This window comes from Pan troglodytes, chromosome 19, assembly GCF_028858775.2.
Source record: "Pan troglodytes isolate AG18354 chromosome 19, NHGRI_mPanTro3-v2.0_pri, whole genome shotgun sequence".
Lineage (NCBI taxonomy): Eukaryota > Metazoa > Chordata > Mammalia > Primates > Hominidae > Pan > Pan troglodytes.
The window spans coordinates 71,561,489-71,586,254 of record NC_072417.2 but is presented as its reverse complement, the minus strand read 5'-3'; the positions used below and the strand labels follow the sequence as shown (position 1 = coordinate 71,586,254).

Genomic DNA, 24,766 nt, shown 5'->3' with positions numbered 1-24,766 from the left:
TTTTGCTGGAATTTTCCACTTGTGGTATCATGCCAGCACTCAAAAAGTTTCAGGTTTTGGAGTATTTGAGATTTTAGAATTTTGGATTAAGGATGCTCAACTTTTACTTCAAATATCTTCTCATTATTTCTTAGGAGACACTTGCTTGGAGTTAAACGTTTTATATAGCTATTTTAAGGATACTTTTAAATTCCATGCTTTGTATTTTTATGCTGTAACTGCCAAAGATTGGAATTGTGTGTTTGCCTTGGATAATCATCTAGCCAAGATAGTTTCAAGATAGTCTCAGTTCTTAGGAGAATATCTTACCACTATAGTGGCATTAGGGTACTCAAAAGAACATTCCCTTTTTTTTTTTTTTTTGGAGAAAATCTACATAGGAAGTCAAATTATAATCAGATTGTTGTTTGAAGTATAGAATGAGATCAAGGGGACTTAGCTGGCCATTTTTCATGGCTGATATGATCAAGCATGATATCCTAGCCCATTCGTCTTCACTGGAGGGACATACCTATCCCACAGTTAGATGCTCTTGTTTGTGGGTCCAGGCACTCTCTTCTCTGGATCATGCTGGAGATACTATGACAGTGTTTATATCTTGATTATGTTGTGTGCTAAATAAAACATTTTTATAAAGACCTTTTCTTGTTATAGAGACAATATATGGCCGTGTACGATGGGTCATGCCTTATAATCCCAGCTCTTTGGGAGGCCATGGTGGGAGGATTGTTTGAGGCCAGGAAATTGAGATGAGCCTGGGTAACATAGTGAGTGAGACCCTATCTCTTAAAAAAAAAAAAAGAAAGAAAAAAAGGAAGGAAGAAGGAAGGGAGGGAGGGAGGGAGGGAGAGAGAAAGGGTGGGTTAGTTGGATGTAGTGGTGCATGCACCTTTTGTCCTAGCTTGGGAGGCTGAGGTGGGAGGATCAAGCGATCCTCCCACCTTGAGGAGTTTGAAGAGTTTGAGGCTATAGTGAGCTATGATTGTGCCACTGTATTCCAGCCTGTGCAACACAGTGAGACCCTGTCTCAAAAAAAAAAAAAAAAAAAAAATCTGCCAGGCGTGGTGACTCACGCCTGTAATCCCAGCACCATTTTGGGAGGCTGAGGTGGGTGGATCACTTGGGGTCAGGAGTTTAAGACCAGCCTGGCCAACATGGCGAAACCCTGTTTCTACTAAAAGTACAAAAATTAGCTGGGCATGGTGGTGGGCGCTTGTAATCCCAGCTACTCAGGAGGCTGAGGCAGGAGAATCGCCTGAACCTGGGAGGCGGAGGCTGCAGTGAGCCAAGATCGTGCCATTGCACTCCAGCCTGGGTGACAAAAGTGAAACTCTGTCTCAAAAACAAAACAAAAAATTTTAAAAAGACAATACGTGTTCATCATAGGAAAATAGCAATAAGCACACATAAAATTTTGAAATAGAAAAATGGGAAAGTGTTTCAGATTCCATCCTGAAAATAAATGCAATTGGTTTAGTTGGACTGTAGGTATGGGTGAGAGTGTGCGTGCACAGTCAGTACATTGTATTGTTTAAGAGCAAGAGCTCTTGAATACGGCAAACCTAGGCTTGAAACCTGGCTCTGTCAGTTATTTCATTGTAACTTTGGGTAAATTAGGAAGTTTCTGGACCTCAGTTTTATCATTTGAAATGGAGATTATCACATTTCACAGGGCTCTTTTGAAGGTTGGATGAAATCTATATAAAGCACTTTGCATGTGCTTGGCACATAGTAATAACTCAATAAATGTGCTATTGGCTATAGTCACTTAGTGCTTATACCATTTGAATTTACATTATTTGGCATTAGTGGCCTTCTGAAAATCTTTGACAATCTTTGTTAATGATTGTGTTTAGCAGCATCAACTCACTACATACTTTCTTTAATCATAACTCTTCTGTATTTTAAGTTTATAATCTGATATAATCAGCAAACATTTATTGAATGCCTACTCTGTGCGAAGCTCTTCATTGTGCAACATCAATTCATTACATGTTTTATTTAATCATTCTTCTGTATTTTATGTTCACAGATCTTTATCACCAAACATGTATTAAATGCCTACTCTCTGCAAAGCAGTATATATAAGGGAATATATCTTAAAGATGTAAATCTAAAAGCAACAGCCATTTTAGTCTATTGCTTTGTTATTAAAAATAAATAATCCCAGGAAACAAAGGACATTTGATATTCCATCCATTTTTCTCCATATTATTTGGAACAGAATATTAGTACCGCTCCCTGAATCTGTAGAAGGATTGGTAGACTTGTGAGCATCCTGTGTTTGAAATTTCCTTACTGCATTCCTGAAACAGTATATGATAGATACAAATTATGTTTTTGTCTGTCAGCCTTTATGGAAGAATTTGGTGTATAGATGCTTTATCAGCAAATAGGTATTTGGGTACTATAGCTTTTGATTTTGTATAGTTTAACCTTAAGAATTATTGACCATTGGAGTATTAAACTTAGCAGAGTGGTTGACATGTAGTATATACTAAGTAAATGCTAACAGTAGATTTGAAGCTACTATTGCTGAAAAGTAGATTAGTGTCTAGGTTTTCTTAGTGATCTTTAAGTTTAATCTATTTATGTTTAGCACTCATCAGCCTAAATATTGTAGCTTTCCTCCTTAATCTCATATTTTATTTTCTATCCAAACAGTTATATTTTTTCTTTTCCCAGAATCCTTCAATGCAGTCCTCCTATCCAGTTGAATTTTTGCCTTCCAATTGGCCCTGCAGTACTACTGATGAAAATACAAAGACAGAAGTAAACCTAGAGGCTGTCTTTCAGATAGTTGATGAGTTGCATTCCTCCCCTAAATTGGAGATGGTAAAGGTGGAGCCTGTTGAGAATCAGTGCCCAACATCTCCGTCTTACAGAGGCCAACACATTTTAGCTAATTCTAACAACAGCAATCCATGTTCTGCAAGTCAGGCTAGCCAGCTGGAGCCACTTACTCCTGTAGGCTCAGATATTATGTCTTTTGTGGTTGGAACAGAACAAGCAGTTGCCAGCTCTCTACCACAGTCACCTGAGTACATCTATACCATCCACACAGCTCAGCCTGTTGAAAATAGCACAATACAGGAATCTGCAGCCATCCAGCAAGCTCATGTCAAACTGAAGGAGCACCTAAATCATAATCCATCTCCATCTTCAGTAGTATTTGTGCAGGAAGGGCCACCATTCAGCACACACCAGGTAAGGGGGCAAAGAAAAAAATGCTTATAAAGCTCAGAGTACCTAGTACTTCTGCTAAAGACTATTCTAGTGGAGAGTTTGTTCAGATTTTATTTGGGTTTAATACCAGTTCATTATGGTTTCCAGGAGGATCATGTCCCAGTGGTTCTGCACAAAAGATTCAGAAAGAAGTTACCTTAACCCTTAAGCATCATCTCACTATATTATGCATGGTCTGAAGTCAACCTCTAAAGAGAGGTTGTCTAATTGAGCATTGTAGTATGAAGCTTATTTTCATGTTATAAACATCTCTTGAGTTTTTGCTTCCTATCTTAATTTGGATAGATTTGATATGCCTGGCTGATAATTATATTACCCAGGAGGGATGGTTTATTTGACAGATATTATGATGACTTTCCTAGCCATTTGTAGCATGGAGGTAAGGAGATGGTTGGAAGTCTTTTCTAACTTTATTACAGCATCATTGAACTGTAACTTGTGAGCATACTGTGTTTGAATTTCCTTACTAATATCTGCACTCCTAAAGCAGAAGGTAAAGGCTAATTCCTTTATTGCCACTAGTTTATTACAAGAAAATGAATAAACTTTAATTCTGAATAATTAGCAAGAATAATTCATCAAAAGTACATCCACAGAAACAAAGTCAAATAGCACGTTCTCATTTTATAAGAGGAAGCTAAATAATGTGTACACACTGAACATACAATGTGGAATAATAGACACTGGAGACGTGGAAGGATGCGAGAGTGGGTGGGGGAACGGAGATGAGAAATTACTTAGTGGGTACACTGTACACTATTCACCCAAAGCCCAGACTTCACCACTATGCAGTATATCCATGTAATAAAACTGTACCTGTACCTCTTAAAATAATACCAAAAAAATCCAAATTAAAAAGAAATTTTTTTTTTTTTGAGGTGGAGTCTCTCTCTGTCACCTAGGCTGGAGTGCAGTGGTGCAATCTCAGCTCACTGCAGCCTCCACCTCCTGGGTTCAAACGATTCTCCTGCCTTATCCTCCCAAGTAACTGGGATTACAGGCGAGCCACCATGTCCAGCTAATTTTTGTATTTTTAGTAGAGACGGGGTTCCACCATGTTGACCAGGCTGGTCTTGAACTCCTGACCTCAGGTGATCCACCTGCCTTGGCCTCCCACAGTGCTGGGATTACAGGCATGAGCCACTGTGCTTGGCCCCAAATTAAAATCTTTTTTTGTGTGTGAATTAAGTATTTTTTCCTACTTTTAATTTTTTTCTTGATCTTAGCCTGATATGTGTATATATATTTTTTCCATTTTGGATTTTTTCTTTAATGGGACTGAAACTCTGTTCATTGTTAGAAAGTCCCAAGATAACTTTTGGCAGGTTTTTGTTTTTTGCAGCCTTTTTTAGCTCTATTTTTAGATCCAAATGTCTTAAATTTATATCACCTCATTTTTTTTTAGCCTGACTGTCAAGGTCTAGTATATTGTGTTAAGATAATATTGTAAATTCAGTAGACAAAATATAGGCCCATTATGGTTTGTTGTTGTTATTGTTGTTGTTTTGAGATGGAGTCTCACTCTGTTGCTCGGGCTGGAGTGCAGTAGCGCAATCTTGGCTCACTGCAGCCTCCACCTCCTGGGTTCAAGGAATCCTTCTGCCTCAGCCTCCTAAGTAACCAGGATTACAGGTGTGTCCCCCCAGGCTGGCTACTTTTTTGTATTTTTAGTAGAGACAGAGTTTCACCATGTTGGCTGGTGTTGAACTCCTGACCTAAGGTGATCCGCCCACCTCGGCCTCCCAAAGTGTTGGGATTACAGGCATGAGCCACTGCACCTGGCCCCATTATGTTTTAAATATATTTGTAGAACACAGAATTTGTCTTTGTTCCTTCATAGTCACATCTGAAATATTTCAGATCTTAAAACTGCACTTGTACACAGTAACTTTTTCATTAACAAATATATCTTGGCCAGGCGCAGTGGCTCACGCCTGTAATCCCAGCACTTTGGGAGGCCGAGGCGGACAGATCATGAGGTCAGGAGATTGAGACCATCCTGGTTAACATGGTGAAACCCTGTCTCTACTAAAAATACAAAAAATTAGCCGGGTGTGGTGGTGGGTGCCTGTAGTCCCAGCTACTTGGGAGGCTGAGGCAGGAGAATGGCATGAACCCAGGAGGTGGAGCTTGTGGCGAGCTGAGATCGCGCCACTGCACTGCAGCCTGGGCGACAGAGCAAGACTCCGTCTCAAAAAAAAAAAAAAGTGTATATATGTGTGTGTGTGTGTGTGTGTGTGTGTGTGTGTGTGTGTGTGTATGTATATAAAGCTGTGTTTTAAACTTTTTATTTCATTATATAATTTTATTTTAAAATAAATTCATAAAGAAATGGAGTATTTCAGAAGTTGATCAACTTGACAAAGGGATTTACATTCCAAAGAAAATTTAGGAACTGTAAGAAAGAAACTTAGGCTAGGCACAGTAGCTTATGCCTGTAATTCTAGCACCTTTGGAAGCTGAGGTGGGAGGATCGCTTGAACCCAGGAAGTCCAGACTGGCCTGGGCAACATAGTGAGACTCTATCCCTACAAAAACATTTTAAAAATTAGCTTGGTGTGGTGGCATACACCTGTGTCCTAGGTACTTGGGAGGCTGAGGTGGGAGGATAGCTTGAGCCTGGGAGGTCAAGGCTGTAGTGAGCCGTGATTACACCACTACACTCCAGCCTGGGCAACAGAATGAGACCCTGTCTGAAAGAAAGAAATTTATATTTTATAAACAGGGCAGATATAGATTTTATAGGGGCTAAAGCTTATACAATTTTGAGGGCCTCTTTAAGAGAAAGAATACAAAATTAGTAGAATAAAGTATCCACATCCCACTGAAACTATCTAACAGGATCACGCCTATGGCCATTCCAACAGGAGAGGAAGTCTGATAGAACATATTCTACAGAGAAAAAAGATGGTTTTAACCAATCATGGTGAAACTATCTTACTTTTGGTCAGGTGTGGTGGCTCACATCTGTAAACCCAGTGCTTTGGGAGGCCCAGGTGGAAAGATCCCCTGAGACCAGGAGTTACCAGCCTGGGCAACATAGCGAGACCCTGTCTCTACAAAAAGCCTTTTTTTTTTTTTTTTTTTTTTGAGATGTAGTCTCACTCTGTTGCCCAGGCTGGAGTGCAGTGGTACAATCTCGGCTCACTGCAACCTCCATCTCCTGGGTTCAAGCGATTCTCCTGCCTCAGCCTCCCGAATACCTGGGATTATAGGCACCTGCTACCACGCCCGGCTAATTTTTTGTATTTTTGGTAGAGACAGGGTTTCACCATGCTGGCCAGGCTGGTCGAGAACTCCTGACCTCATGATCTGCCCGCCTTGGCCTCCCAAAGTGCTGGGATTACAGCTGTGAGCTACCGCGCCCGGCCTACAAAAAAACTTTTTAAAAAGTAGCTAATACCTGTAGTCCTAGCTGCTCAGGAGGATCACTTGAGCCCAGGAGCTCGAGGTTTCAGTGAGCTATGATTGTACCACTGTACTCCTGCCTGGACAACAATGTGAGACCCTGCCTTAAAACAAAAAAAACCCTGTACTTTTGTAAGTTAAAAAAAAAAATCAACAAGCTTCATGGTAGATATTCCTCTGATCATAAGTAAATGTTTTAGCTCCATATACATTTTAATAGTTTGTGTAGGGAGAAAGGTATAGTATCAATAATAAGAATGAAAAGCCTTATAAGCTTGTTTGTTGGATCATGTTCCCATAATAGAACTCCTCTGATAAAATATCTTAACTTTTAGCAGATATTTGGAGGAAATCTCAAATAATGAATGGGTTTAATATTTTAGGTGGATGCCAATATAAAATGCCAGACCAGTTCACGTGAGAATATCTTGCCGTCAGAACAGATGGGATTCCTCATTTCAGAAATGGGGCCTGCTAGCAAGCCTAGTGAAGACACAGGTTTAGCCACTCCAGCCAGATACAGAGAGCACAGAAGCAACTCACAACAAGGAAAGTCCCCTGGTAAGGATTATTGTGCTCTAGAATGCCAGAAGTAGAATCACGCTGTAGAATTAATATATGAATGACATTTTTTCTGGGTCTCCATTTATTATTCATAATTGTATTAGACCTGTCACATTGCTATTTTTACATAGCTGTAATTTTAACTCTATATTTGTTCTTAATTATCATTGTGAAGTATGTAATAGTTATTTTCCTAATATTGCATATAATGATTTGGGCTTTGAAAATATAGAACATATTAAGAATAAGCAAAGGAATTTAGATTATTTAACTTGGAGAAGGCAAGGATGAAGGATGATTTAATAAGTATCCTCAGATGCCAGACTTCGAAATTGTAGTTGTACTTACTCTGTTATTAACAGACTCTAGGACAAGAGGGCATGCATTTATATTGTGACAAGAGAAAATCAGATGGAAATTTAGGATATTATCCTGAGCGCATTTTAAAGATACTATAAAGTATGACCCTATACCAATGAATGGTTTGTTATTCTTGTGGTTTGTAAGAACCCAGAATAAGTGATTGTTTTAGGCACATACAGTTGATTCTAATAAGACAAAATCATATTTTTTGAAGAAATAGTAACATCTAATAAAACATGTGTCTCATATCATCCAAAAATCAAGTTACCAAAGTCTGCAGTGGACAATTTTAATATTCTAGAATTATGTTCATGTCAGGGGCATGCAGTGCAGGCAGAATGACAGTGTAGGTTAAAATGACAGACCATCATTTTAACCTACAATAATTTGAAAAATGTTGAGAACTTCTGTGAGAATTTTTCCAAAAAGTAAATTAATAGTGATATGATCATGGTGTAGCTCAGACTCATAGGGTTCTTTCTGCAAAATGTCTTTTAGGCTAAAAACTGTCCATCATTTATTCACTAAATTTAGCTTGCACACTTTTAGTTGATTATATTTTCCAATCCATAATTAAAGACTAAAGATTTCTTACCACTGAAGGTGTTTAACACAATGGCATGAGCCTTGAAGGCAATTTAGATGAGAGAAAGGCAGGAACTAATATTTACCGTATCCATTTTTGTGCCATAGGACAAATCTGTTGGAAGTGGCATTGTCATTTTAAACATCAGGAAATTTAGGCTTAGAGTAAGTAACTTGTTCAAAGTCACATATAAATTTGTTTTATTTTTTCATTTTTTGGAGACAGAGTCTTGCTCTGTTGCCCGGGCTAGAATGCAGTGGTGCGATCTTGGCTCACTGCAGCCTCCACCTCATGGATTCCAGCAATTCTCATGCCTAAGCCTCCCGAGTAGCTGGGACTACAGGTGCGTGGCACCACACCCGGCTAATTTTTGTATTTTTAGTAGAGATGGGGTTTCACCATGTTGGCCAGGCTGGTCTTGAACTCCTGGCCTCAAGTGATCCACCCACCTCGGCCTCCTAAAGTGCTGGGATTACAGGCATGAGCCACCATGCCTGGCCCTTTTTTCTTTTCTTTCCTTTTCCTTTTCTTTATTATTATTATTATTATTTTTTTCTGAGACAGAGTCTTGCTCTGTTGCCCGGGCTGTAGTGCAATGGCGTGATCTCGGCTCACTGCAACTTCCACCTCCCAGGTTTAAGTGATTCTCCTGCCTCAGCCTCCTGAGTAGCTGGGATTACAGGCACACTCCACCACGACTAGCTAATTTTTGTATTTTTAGCAGAGGCAAGGTTTCCGCCATGTTGGCCAGGCTGGTCTTGAACTCCTGACCTCAGGTGATCTGCCTGCCTCGGCCTCCCACAGTGCTGGGATTGCAGGCATGAGCCACTGTACCCAGCTGCCTTTTTTCATTTTTTATAGAGATGGGGTCTCACTATGTTGCCCAGGCTGGTCTTGCACTCCTAGGCTCAAGCAGTCCTCCTGCCTTGACCTCTCAAAGTGCTGGGATTATGAGCATGAGCCACCATGCATGGCCAGTCACATATAAACTAATATTGCTAATATCCTACCCTAAGTTGTCTGCCTGTAGAGCACATATTCTTTCCTTTTAATTTTTTATTGTGTTGAAGAACATGTAACATAAAATTTATCATTTTAACCATTTTTATTTTTAATTTATAATTTAAATATAATTGTACATATTTATGAGGTACAATGTGATTTTTTGACACATGTATATGTAGTGTAATGATCAAATTGAGATAATTACCATATCCATCACTCTAAACATTTATCATTTCTTTGTGGTGATAACACTCTAAACCTTTTCTTCTAGCTGTCTTGAAATATACACTGCATTGTTATTTGCTACAATTATGCTACTGCGTAATAGAATACCAAAGCTTATTCTTCCTATCTAACTACAACTTTTGACCAACTTCTCCCAATCTCCCCACTTTCCTACTTTCCCCAGCCTCTGGTATTTTCTATTCTACTCTCTTCTATGAAATTAACTTTTTTAGCTTCCATATATGAGTAAGATCATGTAGTATTTGTCTTTCTGCGCCTGGCTTATTTCACTTAACATAATGTTCTCCAGGTTCACCTATGTTGCCAAAAATGACAAGATTTCATTCTGTTTTATGGCTGAATAGTATTCCATTGTATATTTATGTACGTACGTGTGTGTGTGTGTGTATATATATATATATACACACACATATATATATACACACACATATATATATATATATCACATTTTCTTTATTCATCTGTAGATGCGTATTTAGGTTGATCCATATCTTGGCTATTGTAAATAGTGCTGTGGTAAACACGGGTGTGGAGATGTCTCTTCAACATACTGATTTCATCTTCTTTGGAGATACATCCAGTAGTGGGACTGCTAAATTATATAGTGGTTCTATTTTTAATTTTTTAAGAACCTTCATACTGTTTTTCTATAATGCTATGCTAACTTACATTCCTACAAATAGTATATAAGAGTTCCCTTTTCTCTGCATCTTTGCCAGCATTTGTTATTTTTTGTCTTTTTTATAATAGCCATTTTAACTGGGGTGAGGTGATATTGTGGTTTTGATTTGCATTTCTCTGATGATTGGTGATATTGAGCATTTTTCCATATATCTGTTGGTCATTTGTGTATCTTCTTTTGAGAAATGTCTATTCAGATCTTTTGCTCATTTTTAAAATCAGACTGTTTTTTGTTTTTTTATTTGTTTTGCTTCTGAGTTGCTTAAATTCCTTATGTATTGTGCATATTAACCTTTTGTCAAATGTATAGTTTGCAAATACTTTCTCTCTTTATGTAGGTTGTCTCTTCATTGTATTGTGTCTTTTGCTATGCAGAAGATTTTTTGTTTGTTGTAATCCCATTTGTCCATTTTTGTTTTTGTTGCCTGTGCTTTCGAGGTCTTATCCAAAAAGTCCTCGCCCAGTCCATTTTCATGAAGCATTTTCCCTATGTTTTCTTCTAATAGTTTCATAGTTTTGAATCTTACATTTAAGTATTTAATCAATTTAGAGTTGATTTTTATATATGGTGAGAAATTGGGGTTTAGTTTCCTTCTTCTGCATATGGACATCCAAATTTCCCAGCACTATTTATTGAGGAGACCATCCTTTCTCCAATGCGTGTACTTGGCAACTTTTGAAAATCAGTTAGCTATAAATGTATAAATTTATTTTTGGGTTCTCTATTCTGTTACAATTGATTTAGATGGCTATTTTTATGCCTGTACCATGCTGTTTTGGTTACTATTGCTTTGGTAGTGTATTTTGAAATCAGGTAGGGTGATGCCTCCAGCTCTGTTCTTTTTGCTCAGGATTGCTTTGGCTGTCTGGGGTCTTTTGTATTGCTATATGAATTTTAAGAATTTTTTTTCTATTTCTGTGAAGAATGTCATTGGTATTTTGATAAGGCTTGCATTAAATCTGTACATCACTTTGGGTAATATGGACATTTTAACAATAATCTTCCAATCCATGCACATGCGATATCCTTCCATTTATTTATTTGTGTCCTCTTCAACATCTTTCATCAATGTTTTATAGTTTCCATTGTGAGGATAATTCACCTCCTTGGTTAAGTTTGTTTCTAATTTTTTTGTAGCTACTATAAATGGAATTGGTTTCTTGATTTCTTTTTCAGATAGTTTACTATTGGCATATAGAGAAACACTACTGATATTTGTAAGTTGATTTTGTATCCTGCAACTTTACTAAATTCATTTATTAGTTCCAATTTTTTTGGTGAAATCTTTAGGGTTTTCTATGTATATGATCATGCCATCCACAAACAAGGACAATTAGACTTTCTCCGTTCCAATTTGGATGCCATTTATTTCTTTCTCTTGCCTAATTGGTCTGGCTGGAATTTCCAGTACTGTGTTGAATAAAAGTGGTGAAAGTGGGCATTCTTGGCTTGTTCCAGATCTTCGAGGAAAAGCTTTCAACTTTTCATCATTCAATGTAATGTTAGCTGTGGGTTTGTCATACAGGGCCTTTATTGTGTTGAGGTATGTTCTTTCTATGACCAGTTTGTGTTTATCATGAAGGGATGTTGAATTTTATTTTTTTATTTTTATTTTTTTAAGACAGAGTCTCACTCTGTCACCAGGCTGAAGTGCAGTGGCGCAGTCTCGGCTCACTGCAACCTCTGCCTCCCAGGTTCAAGTGATTCCCCTGCCTCAGCCTCCCAAGTAGCTGGGACTACAGGCGCGTGCCACCATGCCTGGCTAATTTTTTTCGTGTGTTTTAGAAGAGACGCGGTTTCTCCATGTTGGCCAGGCTGGTCTCGAACTCCTGACCTCAGGTGATCTGCCCACCTTGGCCTCCCAAAGTGCTGGGTTTACAGGTGTGATCCACCATGCCCGGCCAGGATGTTGAATTTTACTGAATGATTTTTTAGCATCTGTTGAAATGATCATGTGGTTTTCATCCTTGATTCTGTTAATGTAATGTATTACATTGATTGATTTGTATATGTTGAACCCTCCTTGCATCCCTGGGATAAATCCCCCTTGGATCATGGTGAATGATCTTTTTAATTTGTTGTTGTTGTTGTTGTTGTTGTTGTTGTTGTTGTTTTGAGATGGAGTTTTGCTCACTCTGTCGCCCAGGCTGGAGTGCAATGGCATGATCTTAAGCTCATCACAACCTCTGCCTCCTAGGTTCAAGTGAATCTCCTGCCTCAGCCTCCTGAGTAGCAGGGATTACAGGCGCCTGCCACCATGCCCAGCTAATTTTTGTATTTTTAGTAGAGACAGGATTTCGCCGTGTTGGTCAGGCTGGTCTCAAACTCCTGACCTCAAGTGATGTGCCTGCCTCAGCCTCCCAGAGTGTTGGGATTGCAGGCGTGAGCCACTGCACCCGGCCTGGTTTGCTAATATTTTGTTGAGGATTTTTGCATGTGTGTTCTTCAGGGATATTGACCTGTAGTTTTCTTTTTTTTTGTTGTGTTTTTGTCTGGTTTTGGTATTAGGGTAATGCTGGCCTTATAGAATGAGTTTGAAAATATTTCTTCCTCTCCAATTTTTTGGAATAGTTTAAGTAGAACTGGTATTAGTGCCTTAAATGTTTGGTAGAATTTAGCAGTGAAGCCATCAGGCCTTAGGCTTTTCTTTGCTGGGAGACTTTTTGTTTGTTTGTTTTGAGACAGGGTCTCCCTCTGTCACCCAGGCTGAAGTACAGTGGTATGATTATGACTCACTGCAGCCTCAGCCTCCTGGGCTGAAGTAATCCTCTGATGTCAGTCTCCTGAGTAGCTGGGACCACAGGCATGCACCACCATTCCCAGCTATTTTTTTTATCTTCCCCAATTTAAATCTTTTAATTTAAAAGTAAACTTCACTGTTGAACATGCAAACTTGGGGAGGGCAGAAAGATCACACACACAAGGCTGCCATTTCACACCTGGAGGGTGGCGTGGAGGCCAGGCAGAGGTGCTCCTCACATCGCAGATGGTGCGGCCGCTGGGCAGAGGTGCGCCTCACTTCCCAGATGGTGCGGTGACGCCTAGCTAATTTTTAAATTTTTTGTAGGAATGAAGTCTTGCTATGTTGCCTAGGCTGGTCTCAAACTCCTGGCCTCAAGTGATCCTCCTGCCTCAGCATCGCAAAGTGTTGCGATTACAGGCATGAGCCACCATGCCAGGCCACCTGGGAGACTTTTTATTACTGCTTTGATATTATTGCTCATTATTGGTCTTTTCAGGTTTTCTATTTCTTTGTGATTCAACCTTGATACATTTTATGTGTTCAGGAATTTATCCATTTCTTCTAGGTTTTCCAATTTGTTGATGTGTAGTTGTTCATAGTAGTCTCTTATCCTTTGTACTTCTCTGGTATTAGTTGTGATGACTCCTTTTTCAACTCTGATTTAGAGGTTTTTTTATTATTTCTTTCTTTCTTTTTTGTTTTTTTGTCTTTGTTTTTCGAGGCAGGGTCTCACTGTGTTGCGAAGCTGTAGTGCAGTGGCATGATAATAGCTCACTGCAACCTTGAACTCTTGGGCTTAAGTGATCCTCCTGCCTCAGCCTTCCTGAGTAGCTAGGACTCCTCGTGTGTGACACCATGCTTGGCTAATTAAAAAATTTTTTTTTGTAGAGACAGGGTCTTGCTAGGTTGCCCAGGCTAGTCTTGAACTCCTGTCCTCAAGGAATCCTCCTGCCTCAGTCTCACAAAGTGCATTGCAGGCATGAGTCACACCTGGCCTTCCTTTTTTTTTTTTTTTTTTTTTTTAAAGTCTAACTAAAGGCTTGTTTAGTTTGCGTACCTTTTCAACAAAACAGCTCTTTGTTTTGGTGATCTTTTATATTGTTTTTAAAACTCTTTTATTTATTTCTGCTGTGATCTTTACTATTTCTTTCCTTCTACTTATTTTGGGTTTAGATTGTTTTTGTCTTTCTAGTTCCTTGAGATGTAATATAATATTGTTTATTTGAAGTCTCTATACTTTTTTGATGTAGGCATTTATTGCCATAAACTTCTCTCGTAGGACTGCATTTGCTATATCACATAGGTTTTTGGTAGTTGCATTTCCACTTTCATTTGTCTCAAGGAATTTTTAAATTTTCTTTTTAATTTCTTCATAGATCCATTGGTTGTTCATGAGCATATTGTTTAATTTCCACGTATTTGAACAGTTTCCAAAGTTCTTCCTGTATTGATTTCTAGTTTTATTGCATGTGGTCAGAAAAGATATTTGACGTAATTTCAGTTTTAAAAAAAATTGTTAAGACTTCTTTTATGGCCTAACGTATGGTCTATTCTGGAGATTGTTCCATATGTTGTTGAGAAGAACATATATTCTGTAGCAGTTGGGTGCAATCTTCTGTAAATGTTTGTTAGGTCCATTAGGTCTAAAGCACAGTTAACTCTGATGTTTCTTTGCTGATTTCTGTCTGGATGATTTGTCCATTGCTGAAAGCTGGGTGTTTAAGTCCCCTACTATTATTATTTTGCAGTTGATCTCTCCCTTTAGGTTTGTTAATATTTGCATTATATATTTAGGTGCTCCAGTGTTGGGTGTGTATATATCTACAACTTTTATATCCTCCTGCTGTATTAACCCCTTTATCATCATCATCATTATTATTTCTGAGACAGAGTTTCACTCTGTTGGTCAGGCTAGAGTGTGGTGGCACAATCCCAGCTCACTACAACCTCCGCCTCCCAGGTTCAAGCGATTCTCCTGCCTCAGCCTCCCAAGTAGCTGGGATTACAGGCGCCCGCCACCATGCCCGGCTAATTTTTGTATTTTTAGTAGAGACAGGATTTCACCATGTTGGCCAGGCTGGTCTCAAACTCCTAACCTCAAGTGATCCGCCCACCTTGGCCTCCCAAAGTGCTGGGATTACAGGCGTGAGCTACTGTGCCTGGCCTCCTTTATCATTATTTTTTATTGGTTTTAATTAAAGTCCTTTTTTTTTTTTTTTTTTGAGATGGAGTTTCGCTCTTGTTGCCCAGGCTAGAGTACAATGGCGCGATCTTGGCTCACTGCAACCTCTGCCTTCCAGGTTCAAGTGATTCTCCTGCCTCAGCCTCCCAAGTAGCTGGGATTACAGGCATGCACCACCACACCCAACTAATTTTATATTTTTAGTAGAGACAGGGTTTCTCCATGTTGGTCAGGCTGGTCTCGAACTCCCGACCTCAGGTGATCCACCTGCCTCAGCCTCCCAAAGTGCTGGGATTACAGACGTGAGCCATTGCACCTGGCCTTAAAGTCCATTTTATCTGATGTAAGTATAGCTAATGCTCTTCTTGTTTGGATGATGGAAAAGATGGAACATTCTTCTCCATCCCTTCACTTTCATTCTATGCATATCTTTTTTTTTTTTTTTTTGAGACAAAGTCTCACTCTCTCACCCAGGCTGGAGTGCAATGGCGCGATCTTGGCTCACTGCAAACTCTGCCTCCTGGGTTCAAACGATTCTCGTGCCTCAGCCTCCCAAGTAGCTGGGATTACAGGTACACGCCACCAAGCCCAGCTAATTTTTTTGTATTTTTTGGTAGAAACAGAATTTCACCATGTTGGCCAGGCCAGTCTCAAACTCCTGACCTCAAGTGATCTGCCTGCCTTGGCCTCCCACAGTGCTAGGATTACAAGTGTGAGCTACTGTGTCCAGCCTATGCATATCTTTTTAAAATTTTTTTAAAAAATTTTTTTTTTTTGAGGTGGAGCCTCACTCTATCACCTGGGCTGGAGTGCAGTGGTATGATCTCAGCTCACTGCAACCTCTGCCTCCCAGGTTCCAGCGATTCTCGTGCCTCAGCCTCCTGAGTAGCTGGGATTACAGGTGCCTGCCACCACACCCAGCTAATTTTTGCAGATTTTGTAGAGACAGGGTTTCACCATGTTGGCCAGGCTTGTCTTGGACTCCTGACCTCTGGTGATCCGCCTGCCTCGGTCTCCAGAAGTGTTGGGATTACAGGCATGAGCCACTGTGCCCGGCACATTGTGTGTGTATCTTTATAGGTGAAGTGAGTTTCTTATAGGTAGCATATAGTTGGGTCTTTTAAAAAATCCATTCAGCCACTCTATGTCTTTTAATTGGAGAATTTAGTCCATTTATATTCAAAGTTATGACTTACAGGTAAGACTTATTACTGCCATTTTGTTAGTTCTTCTGGTTGTTTTGTAACTCCTTTCTTCCTTTCTTACTGCTTTCCTTTGTGGGTAAGTGATTTTCTTTGGTAGTTTATTTTAATTCCTTGCTTTTTATTTTTAGTGTATCAGTTATGGGTTTTGTCTATGATTACCACAAGGCCTACAAAAAACATCTTACAGTTATAATTTATTTTAAACTGATGACAACTTGACTTTGATTGCAAAGAAAAGAAAAGAAACAAACAAACAAGAAATCCTTAAACTCTATACTAACTCCATCCCCCTTCACACTTTGACTTCTGGATGTTATCAATTTACATCTTTTTATATTGCCTATCTTTTAACAAACTGTTGTAGTTATTAATCTTTCTTCTTTTTGTATTTATTATTTTTAATAGTTTTGTCTTAGGCTTTACAATAAAGATATCAGTGGTTTATATATCACAATTACAGTATTAGGGTATTCTGAATGTCTCTGTATGCTTAATTTTATCAACGATTTTTATACTTTCAGATGTTTTCTTGTTGCACATTTAACATTTCTAGTAAAACAGGTCTAGTGGTGATGAATTCTCTCAGCTTTTGTTTGGGAAAATCTTTATCTCTCCTTCATGTTTGAAGGATAGCTTTGCTAGGTACAGTATTCTTGATTGGCAATTTTTTTTCCTTCAACACTTAGAATACATCATCCCACTCTCTCTTGCCTGTAAGGTTTCTGCTGAGAAGTCTGCTGCCAGATGTACTGGAGCTCCTTTGTGTGTTATTTGCTTCTTTTCTGTTGCTGCTTTTAGGATTCTTTCTTTGTTCTTGATCTTTAAGAGTTTGATTATTGCATGCTTTGAGGTAGTCTCATTTGGGATCTGCTTGGTGATCTCTGACCTTCTTGTACCTGAATATTTGTATCTTTCTCTAGGTTTAGAAAGTGTTCTGTTACTGTTTATTTCAATAAGTTTTCTACCCCTTTTTCTTTATTCCTTCTTTAAGGCCATTGAGTCTTATATTTGCTCTTTGTAATTCTGTCCCATAGATCTTATAGGCATTCTTTGTTCCTTTTAGTTCTTTTTTTCTCCTCTGACTGTGTATTTCCTTTTTTCTTTTTCTTTCTTTCTTCCTTTTTTTTTTTTTTTTTTTGAGACAGGTTCTCACTCTGTTACCCAGGCTGGAGTGCAGTGGCCTGATCTCAATTCGCTGCAACTTCCACCTCCCAGGTTCAAGTGATTCTCATGTCTCAGCCTGCCAAGTAGCTGGGATCAGGCCTGGCTAATTTTTTGTATTTTTAGTAGAGATGCAGTTTCTCCATGTTGGCCAGACTGGCCTCAAACTCCTGGGCTCATGTGATCTGCCTGCCTCGGCCTCCCAAGTGCTGGGATTACAGGCATGAGCCACTGCGCCCAGATGAATGTTCTGGATATTAGTGGACATTTGTCGATATCTGGGCATTAGAGAGTTAGGTATTTATTCCAGTCTTTGCAGTCTGGCCCTGTTTGTACCTGTCCTCCTTCAGAGGGCCTTCCAGAAATTCAAAGAGGACTGCCTGTTGAGGTCCCTAAGCCTGTGGTCACTGTAACCACTCAGCAGTAGAGGGCACCCTAAGCCCACGTACGCTGCAGCTCTTGCAGACTCCTAGTCTCCAGTCCTAATGAACCTGAGGAAGATCAGGGAGAGTTCCCTGAGTTCTCAAGTAAAGTCCCCCTACACTCTTCCCTCTCTTTCCCCCAAGTTGAAGGAGTTCCTGTCCATGCTGCACTTCCTGGAGTTTGGGGAGGGGTGACATGGGTATTCCCATGGCTGTGGCAGCCGGTGCTATGCTGGATCACACCCTAAGCCCACAGCATCACAGAGCAGCACAGTACCAGGTCTTGCCTAAGACCCTCTGTCACTACTGTCAGACTGCCACTGACACTTATTCAGGCCTGAGATCACTTTAGTCAGACAGTGGTGAAGCTGGCTGGGACTTGGGTCCTTCCTGCTGGGGTGGCAGATTGCTTTCTTGCCCAGGGTAGGTATAGAAGCACCATCCAGGAGCACTAGAGTGGAATCAGGGGCTTTGGTGTTCTGCCAGGTGCTGTGTTTTAATGTGGTGGGGCTGGTACTAGGTTCCTAGACAGAGTCCCCTGCACTCTTTCATCTCTTTTTTTTTTTTTTTTTTTGAGATGGAGTCTTGCTCTGTCGCCCAGGCTAGAGTGCAATGGCACAGTCTTGGCTCACTGAAACCTCTGTCTCCCAGGTTCAAGCGATTCTCCTGCCTCAGCCTCCCAAGTAGCTGGGACTACAGGTGTGTGCCACCACACCTGGCTAATTTTTGCATTTTTAGTAGAGACAGAGTTTCACCATCTTGGTCAGGCTAGTCTCCAACTCCTGACCTCATGATCCGCCCTCCTCGGCCTCCCAAAGTGCTGGGATTACAGGCATGAGCCACTGTGCCCGGTCTTCTCTCTCTTTTACACAGTAGTCTCTTACCACACTTTACTGTGTATAGCTGGGACAGGGATGACGTGGCACTCAGATAGCTACTGCAACTGGTATTGTGTTGGGTCGCACCCCAAGCCTACAGCCTCCCACAGCAGTACAGTGTTAGGGCTCACCCAAGAACCACTGTTGCTCTGGCCTGCCTGCCACTGAAATTTATTCAGGACCTGAGGCCACTTTAGTCAGCCCATAGTGGATCAGGCCAAGACTCACTTTCTTCCCACTGTGGCAGTGGATTATCTTCTGGCCCAGGACAGATCTGAATGCCCCTTCCATGGGCATTGGCATGGAATCAAGGGCCACAGGATTCTGCCTCTTGCTGTATTTTGCTGCGATGGCACCAGTACTAAGTTCAAATGCAAAATCTCCCCCATACTTCCCTTTGCCTCTCTTAAGTGTACAGATTTTCTCTATGCTGCATTGCGTGGGGTTGGGGGTAGGGTGCTCTGGGCAATGTGAGACTGTCCTTCCTACCCTCTTCAATGTGTCTTTTCTTGTTATGCTAAATCCAGGCACTATGATCCATCACCTGATTTCTTCAGCTCTTGTGAAGGTGTTTTCTTGAATGGATAGTTGATGTTCCTGTGGGGGGAAAATCACTAGAGGGTTCAAAACTGCCGTCTTGCTCTGCCTCTGCCCCATTTTAACCTTTTTTTTTTTTTTTTTGAGATGGAGTTTCACTCTTGTCGCCCAGGCTGGAGTGCAGTGGCGCGATTTTGGCTCACTGCAACCTCTGCCTCCTGGGTTCAAGCGATTCTTCTGCCTCAGCCTCCAAGTAGCTGGTATTACAGGCGCCTGCCACCATGCCTGGCTAATTTTTTTGTATTTTTAATAGAGACAGGGTTTTGCCGTGTTGGGCAGGCTGGTATCGAACTCCTGACCTCAGGTGATCTGCCCACCTTGGCCTCCCGAAGTGCTGGGATTACAGGTGTGAGCCACCACTCCCAGCCCCATTTTAACCATTTTTAAGTGCACAGTTCAGTAGTATATTCACATTGTTTGAAACAGATCTCTAGAACATTTTTATCTTGCAAATCTGAAACTCTATATTCATTAAATACAACTTTCCTTTTCCTCCTTCCCCTGGCTCCTAGTAACCACCATTCTACTTTCTGTTTCTATGCATTTAACTATTCCAGGTACCTCATATAAGTGGAATCATGCAGCATTTGTATTTTTGTGACTATATTATGTTCTCAAGGTTCATTCATGTTGTAGCATGTGACAGGATTTCCTTTCTAAGGCTGAATAATATTCCTTTGTACGTGCATATGACATTTTGTTTATTCATTTCTTAATAGACATTTAGGTTGCTTCCATCCCTTGACTATTGTGAGTAGTGCCACTGTGAACTTGGGGGTGGAAATATCTGTTTTGTTTTTCCTTTTAAGAGATGAGGCCTCACAATGTTGCTCAGGCTAGACTCAAAACTCCTGGACTCAAATAATCTTCCTTTCTCAGCCTCCCAAGTACTGGGACTACAGGCGTGTGCCACCGTGCCTGGCTCCAACTATCTCTTTGAGATCCTGATTTCATTTGCATGTATCCAGTAATGGATTGCTGGATCATATGGTTAATCCAATTTTTAATTTTTTTAGGAAACTCTGTACTGTTTTTCATAGCTGCTATACCATTTTATAATCCCACCAACATTGCAAAAGAGTTTTAATTTCTCCACATCCCCATCAACACTTATTATTTCCTGGATTTTTTTAAGGAAGGCTTCTGTAAGTAGCCATCTCAGTGAGCATGAGCTGATAGATACCTCATTATAGGTTTGATTTTTTTTTACATTTCTCTGATAATTAGTGATGTTTAGTATCATTTGTATACTCATTGGCTGTTTGTATATCATCTTTGGAAAATGTATATTCAAGTCTTTTGCCCATTTTTCAATTGGTTTGTTTGATTTTTTGGTGTTGTTCAGTTGTAGGAGTTTTTAAAACATATTCTGAATATTAACCCCTTAGCGAATATGATTTACAAATATTTTCTCCCATTCTGTGAGTTGCCTTTTATGCTGTTTTGTCCTTTGATGAGCAGACACTTTTAAGTTTGATGTAGTCCCATCTGTCTATTTTGCTTTTTTTTCTTTTCCTTGTGCTTTGTGTGTCATATCCAGGAAAGCATTGCCAAGTCCAGTGTCGTGAAGTTATCTCTCTCTGTTTTCTTCTAGGATTGTTATAGTCTTAAGTCTTACATTTAGGTCTTTAATCCTAAAGACCTAAGTTAGTTAGTTTGAGTTAGTTTCCATATATGGTGTAAGCGTTTAACTTCATTCTTTTGCATGTGGATATCCAGTTTTCCCAATACCATTTGTTAAATAGAGAGATTGTCCTTTCCCCAATGAGTGGGCTTGGCACCCTTGTTGAAGGTCATTTAATAATATATGTGATATTTAGTCTATTGAATATTCATTGATATATTTGGCTGAATTTATGCTAGTAGCACACTGTTTTGATTACTGTAGCTTTGTAGTATGTTTTGAAATCAAGAAGTGTGAGTCCCCTAACTTTGTTCTTTTTCAAAATTGTTTTGGCTATTTGGGTTCCCTTGAGATTCCATACGAATTTTAGTATGAATTTTTCTATTTCTTTAAAAAAAATTCACTGAGATTTTGAAAGACATTGTATTGAACTGTAGATTGCTTTGGGTAGTATAGACATCTTAACAATATTTCCAGTCCATGAACATGGAATGTGTTCTACTTATTAGTGTCATCTTTAATTTCTTTCAGTACTGTTTTGTAATTTTCAGTGTAAAAGTCTTTTGCCTCATTCGTTAGATTTATTCCTATTTTATTCTCTTTGATGCTATTGTAAATGAAATCTTTACTTTTAAGTTTTAATCTCACAAACAGTGCACAAATACATTCTCCTTGTAAGAACTGCTAAGGCCAGAATTCCCTTTGACTACTACCTCCCCATACTGTTCCCTTTATGTCTTCCCCAGACGTAACCATATGTTTTTTCTACATCATCTTAGTAATGGCACAGTCACTCGAATAAGCAGATAACCTTTTCAGATAATACTCTGGAGGGAAAAGTTTCTCTTATATAAGTTTGGGTATATTTGTTAAAAATTATTCTCATTACTTTATGGTTACACGTACTAGACTACTGAACTAATATAACAAGAGAAACTAAAAAGAAAGTTAAAGGATAGATACCTCTGATTATGATTTAAGAACAGTATATTCAAAGGTTCAGAGACAAGATGATTTCCTGAGTGTATACAAAGGAAGAAATGCTTGAGACTGAGGGATGGGGTTGGTTGGTAGGGGATGGGTTGGGGCAGAGGGCTCGAGAGCAGGCAAGTTGATTAACGGGTCATATATAGAGTAGTTAACACATCCACATATCCTTGCCTCCTTCTGAAGAGCGTTGATAGCTAGAAATTGGATGTTTCTCCTTTAAAAAAAATGAAAGACGGGGTGGGACTTAGAAATCTCTGTTTCAGCAGTCAGCAAGTTGGGGAACTAAGAATGAAAGGACTGATCAGATGCGGTGGCTCACACCTGTAATCCCAGAACTTTGGGAGACCAAGGCAGGTGGATCACAAGGTCAGGAGTTCGAGACCAGCCTGGCCAATATGGTGAAACCCTGTCTCTACTAAAAAATACAAAAATTACACTTTGGGAGGCCAAGGCAGGCAGATCACGAGGTCAGGAGGTTGAGACCATCCTGGCTAACACAGTGAAACCCAGTCTCTACTAAAAATACAAAAAATTAGCCGGGCGTGGTGGTGGGCACCTGTAGTCCCAGATACTCGGGAACTGAGGCAGGAGAATGGCATGAACCTGGGAGGCAGAGCTTGCAGTGAGCCGAGATCACTGCCACTGCACTCTAGCCTGGGCAACAGAGCGAAACTCTGTCTCAAAAAAAAAAAAATTGCAAAAATTAGCTGGGTGTGGTGCTGCATGCCTGTAGTCCCAGCTCCTCAGGAGGTTGAGGCAGGAGAATCACTTGAATCTGGGAGGTGGGGGTTGCAGTGAGCAGAGATGGCACCACTGCACTCCAGCCTGGGCAACAGAGACTACATCTCAAACAAAAACAAACAAACAAAAAAGAATTAAAGGACTAACTAAGTCTAGCCCATCTCTTCCACTTATGAGACAAACTCTACTTGGTTTGTCTCAGATATGCAAGGCTTATTTTTCAAATGTTAATGTTATTCACCATATTAACAATATAAACGAGAAAAACTATGACCATTTAATAGATGCAGGGAAAGCACTGGACAAAATTTTGCACTATTTTATAGTAAAAACTCTCAACAAACTAGGAATGGCAGAAAATTCCTCAAACCAATAAAAGAGTATCTATAAAGTATGTACAGTAAAGATCATAATGGTGAAAAGCTAAACCATTTACCCCCCAGAGACTGGGAACAAGGCAAGGATGGCCACTTTCCCTACTTATCTTCAACACTGTACTGGAGGACCTCACCCTTGAAATAAGGTGAAAAGTTATATACATCCTGTATGTTTACAGCTCTTTGACTTTGATCACATAGCCACAGCCAATTAATTTTAGGGTAGTTTTGGAAAAGAAATCTTTGGCTAGGTGACCATGTACCCACCTAAGCATTCCACCACCATGAAAGAAGAGGTAAATGACTTCTGGGGGACAGCCTCTGCCAAATCCACTGCTTTGACTACCCAATTATCAGAGCACAGCCATGTTAGTATACATAGAACATGCTCACATTCTCCCCAAGAGAGACAATGCCAAAGACCCATACAATTATGGCATCCTGCTTAAAGTCAGGATCTCTTGAGTATTATGAAGTTCTTTTCTGTTAGATGGCTCTTGTCTCGTAACATAAAAAACAAGTTATCCATCCTCCCCCCTCACTCACACATACCCAAATTAGAGTATTAGAATAGGATATGTAACAAGTAAAACTTTCACTCAAAAAAGAGAAAAATAGGAAACATACAACAGTCGCTGTTTCACAGCATTTATCAAATCCTGCTGGATGGAAACTGCAAAGATTTTCTGCCTTGACAGTAGGATAAATTCCTTGGTTAGCCCATCAGTGAAGCCCTGCTTTTGCTTTCTGGGAGTATTTTTCTGTTTGTTGTCTCCATCACCTCTGGCGTTCCCTTCCAAGAGGGCTCTTCCTGGTTCACTATCCTTCATGGACTCATCTGAAGTGGTCCTCAGGGATTTTTTTTTTTTTTTTTTTTTGGAATGATCAAGTTTTTGTTGCCTACTTCTTTTCAAAGCCAACTTTTGTATTTGTTAATTTTTTCCATTGTCTGTTTTCTATTTCATTGATTTCTACTCTTATCTATATTATTTCCTTTCTCGTATCACTTTGGGTTTACTTTCTTCTTCCTTTTCTGATTTTTTAAGGTGGAACTTCAGGTCACTGCTTTTAGATCTTCTTTTCTAAGATTAACATTTAAAACTATACATTTCCCTTTAAACATCGCTTCAGCTGCATCCAGCAAAGTTTGGTGTTGTATTTCCATTATCACTCAGTTAAAAATATTTTCTTTTTCCTTGTGATTTTGTCTTTGATTCATGCATTTTTAGATTTATTCCCAGATATTTAAATAAATTTATATTTATTTCCAGATATTTGAGGTTTTCCTAGTTACTTTATTGTTATCGATTTCTAATTTAATTGTGTTGTGGTCAGAGAATACATTTTGTATAATTTTGATCCTTTATATTTATTGAGACTTGTTTCATGGCCCAGTGTATGGTCTATCTTGGTGAATATACCATTTGCACTTGAAAGTAATGTGTATTCTGCAGTTGTTAAATGTAGTGTTCTATCTGTCAATTAGATTAAGTGTTGATTATGTTGTTCACATCTTTCCTATTCCCTGAATTCCCTATGTCTTAATTTTTTTAAACCTCTCATATTTTTTTCCTCCACATTTCCTTTTTGAGTTATTTCTTCTACCTTCATGTTCACTCTTTCTCTGAGACTAGGTCTAATGTGCTGTTTGACTCATCCACTGAGTTATTAATTTGATTATTTTTCAATTCTAGGATTTCTGTTTGTTCTTTTTTCCAGACCTCTGGTCACATTTTTGAGTTTCTA

General features: G+C 39.5%; 1 protein-coding gene across 2 annotated transcripts in view; it reads left to right on the top strand.

Moving 5' to 3' along the window:
- Nucleotides 1–24,766, top strand: part of HSF5 (heat shock transcription factor 5) — a 67,772-nt gene that overhangs the window by 22,397 nt on the left and 20,609 nt on the right. Inside the window, exons 4-5 of one of the 2 annotated variants that reach the window (XM_511908.8) lie at nucleotides 2,686–3,207; nucleotides 7,038–7,215. In XM_511908.8, the coding sequence (XP_511908.2) occupies nucleotides 2,686–3,207; nucleotides 7,038–7,215 (700 nt within the window). Of the gene's footprint in view, nucleotides 1–2,664; nucleotides 3,208–7,037; nucleotides 7,216–24,766 lie in introns of both variants that reach the window. The other variant, XM_016932654.3, reaches the window with a different exon arrangement.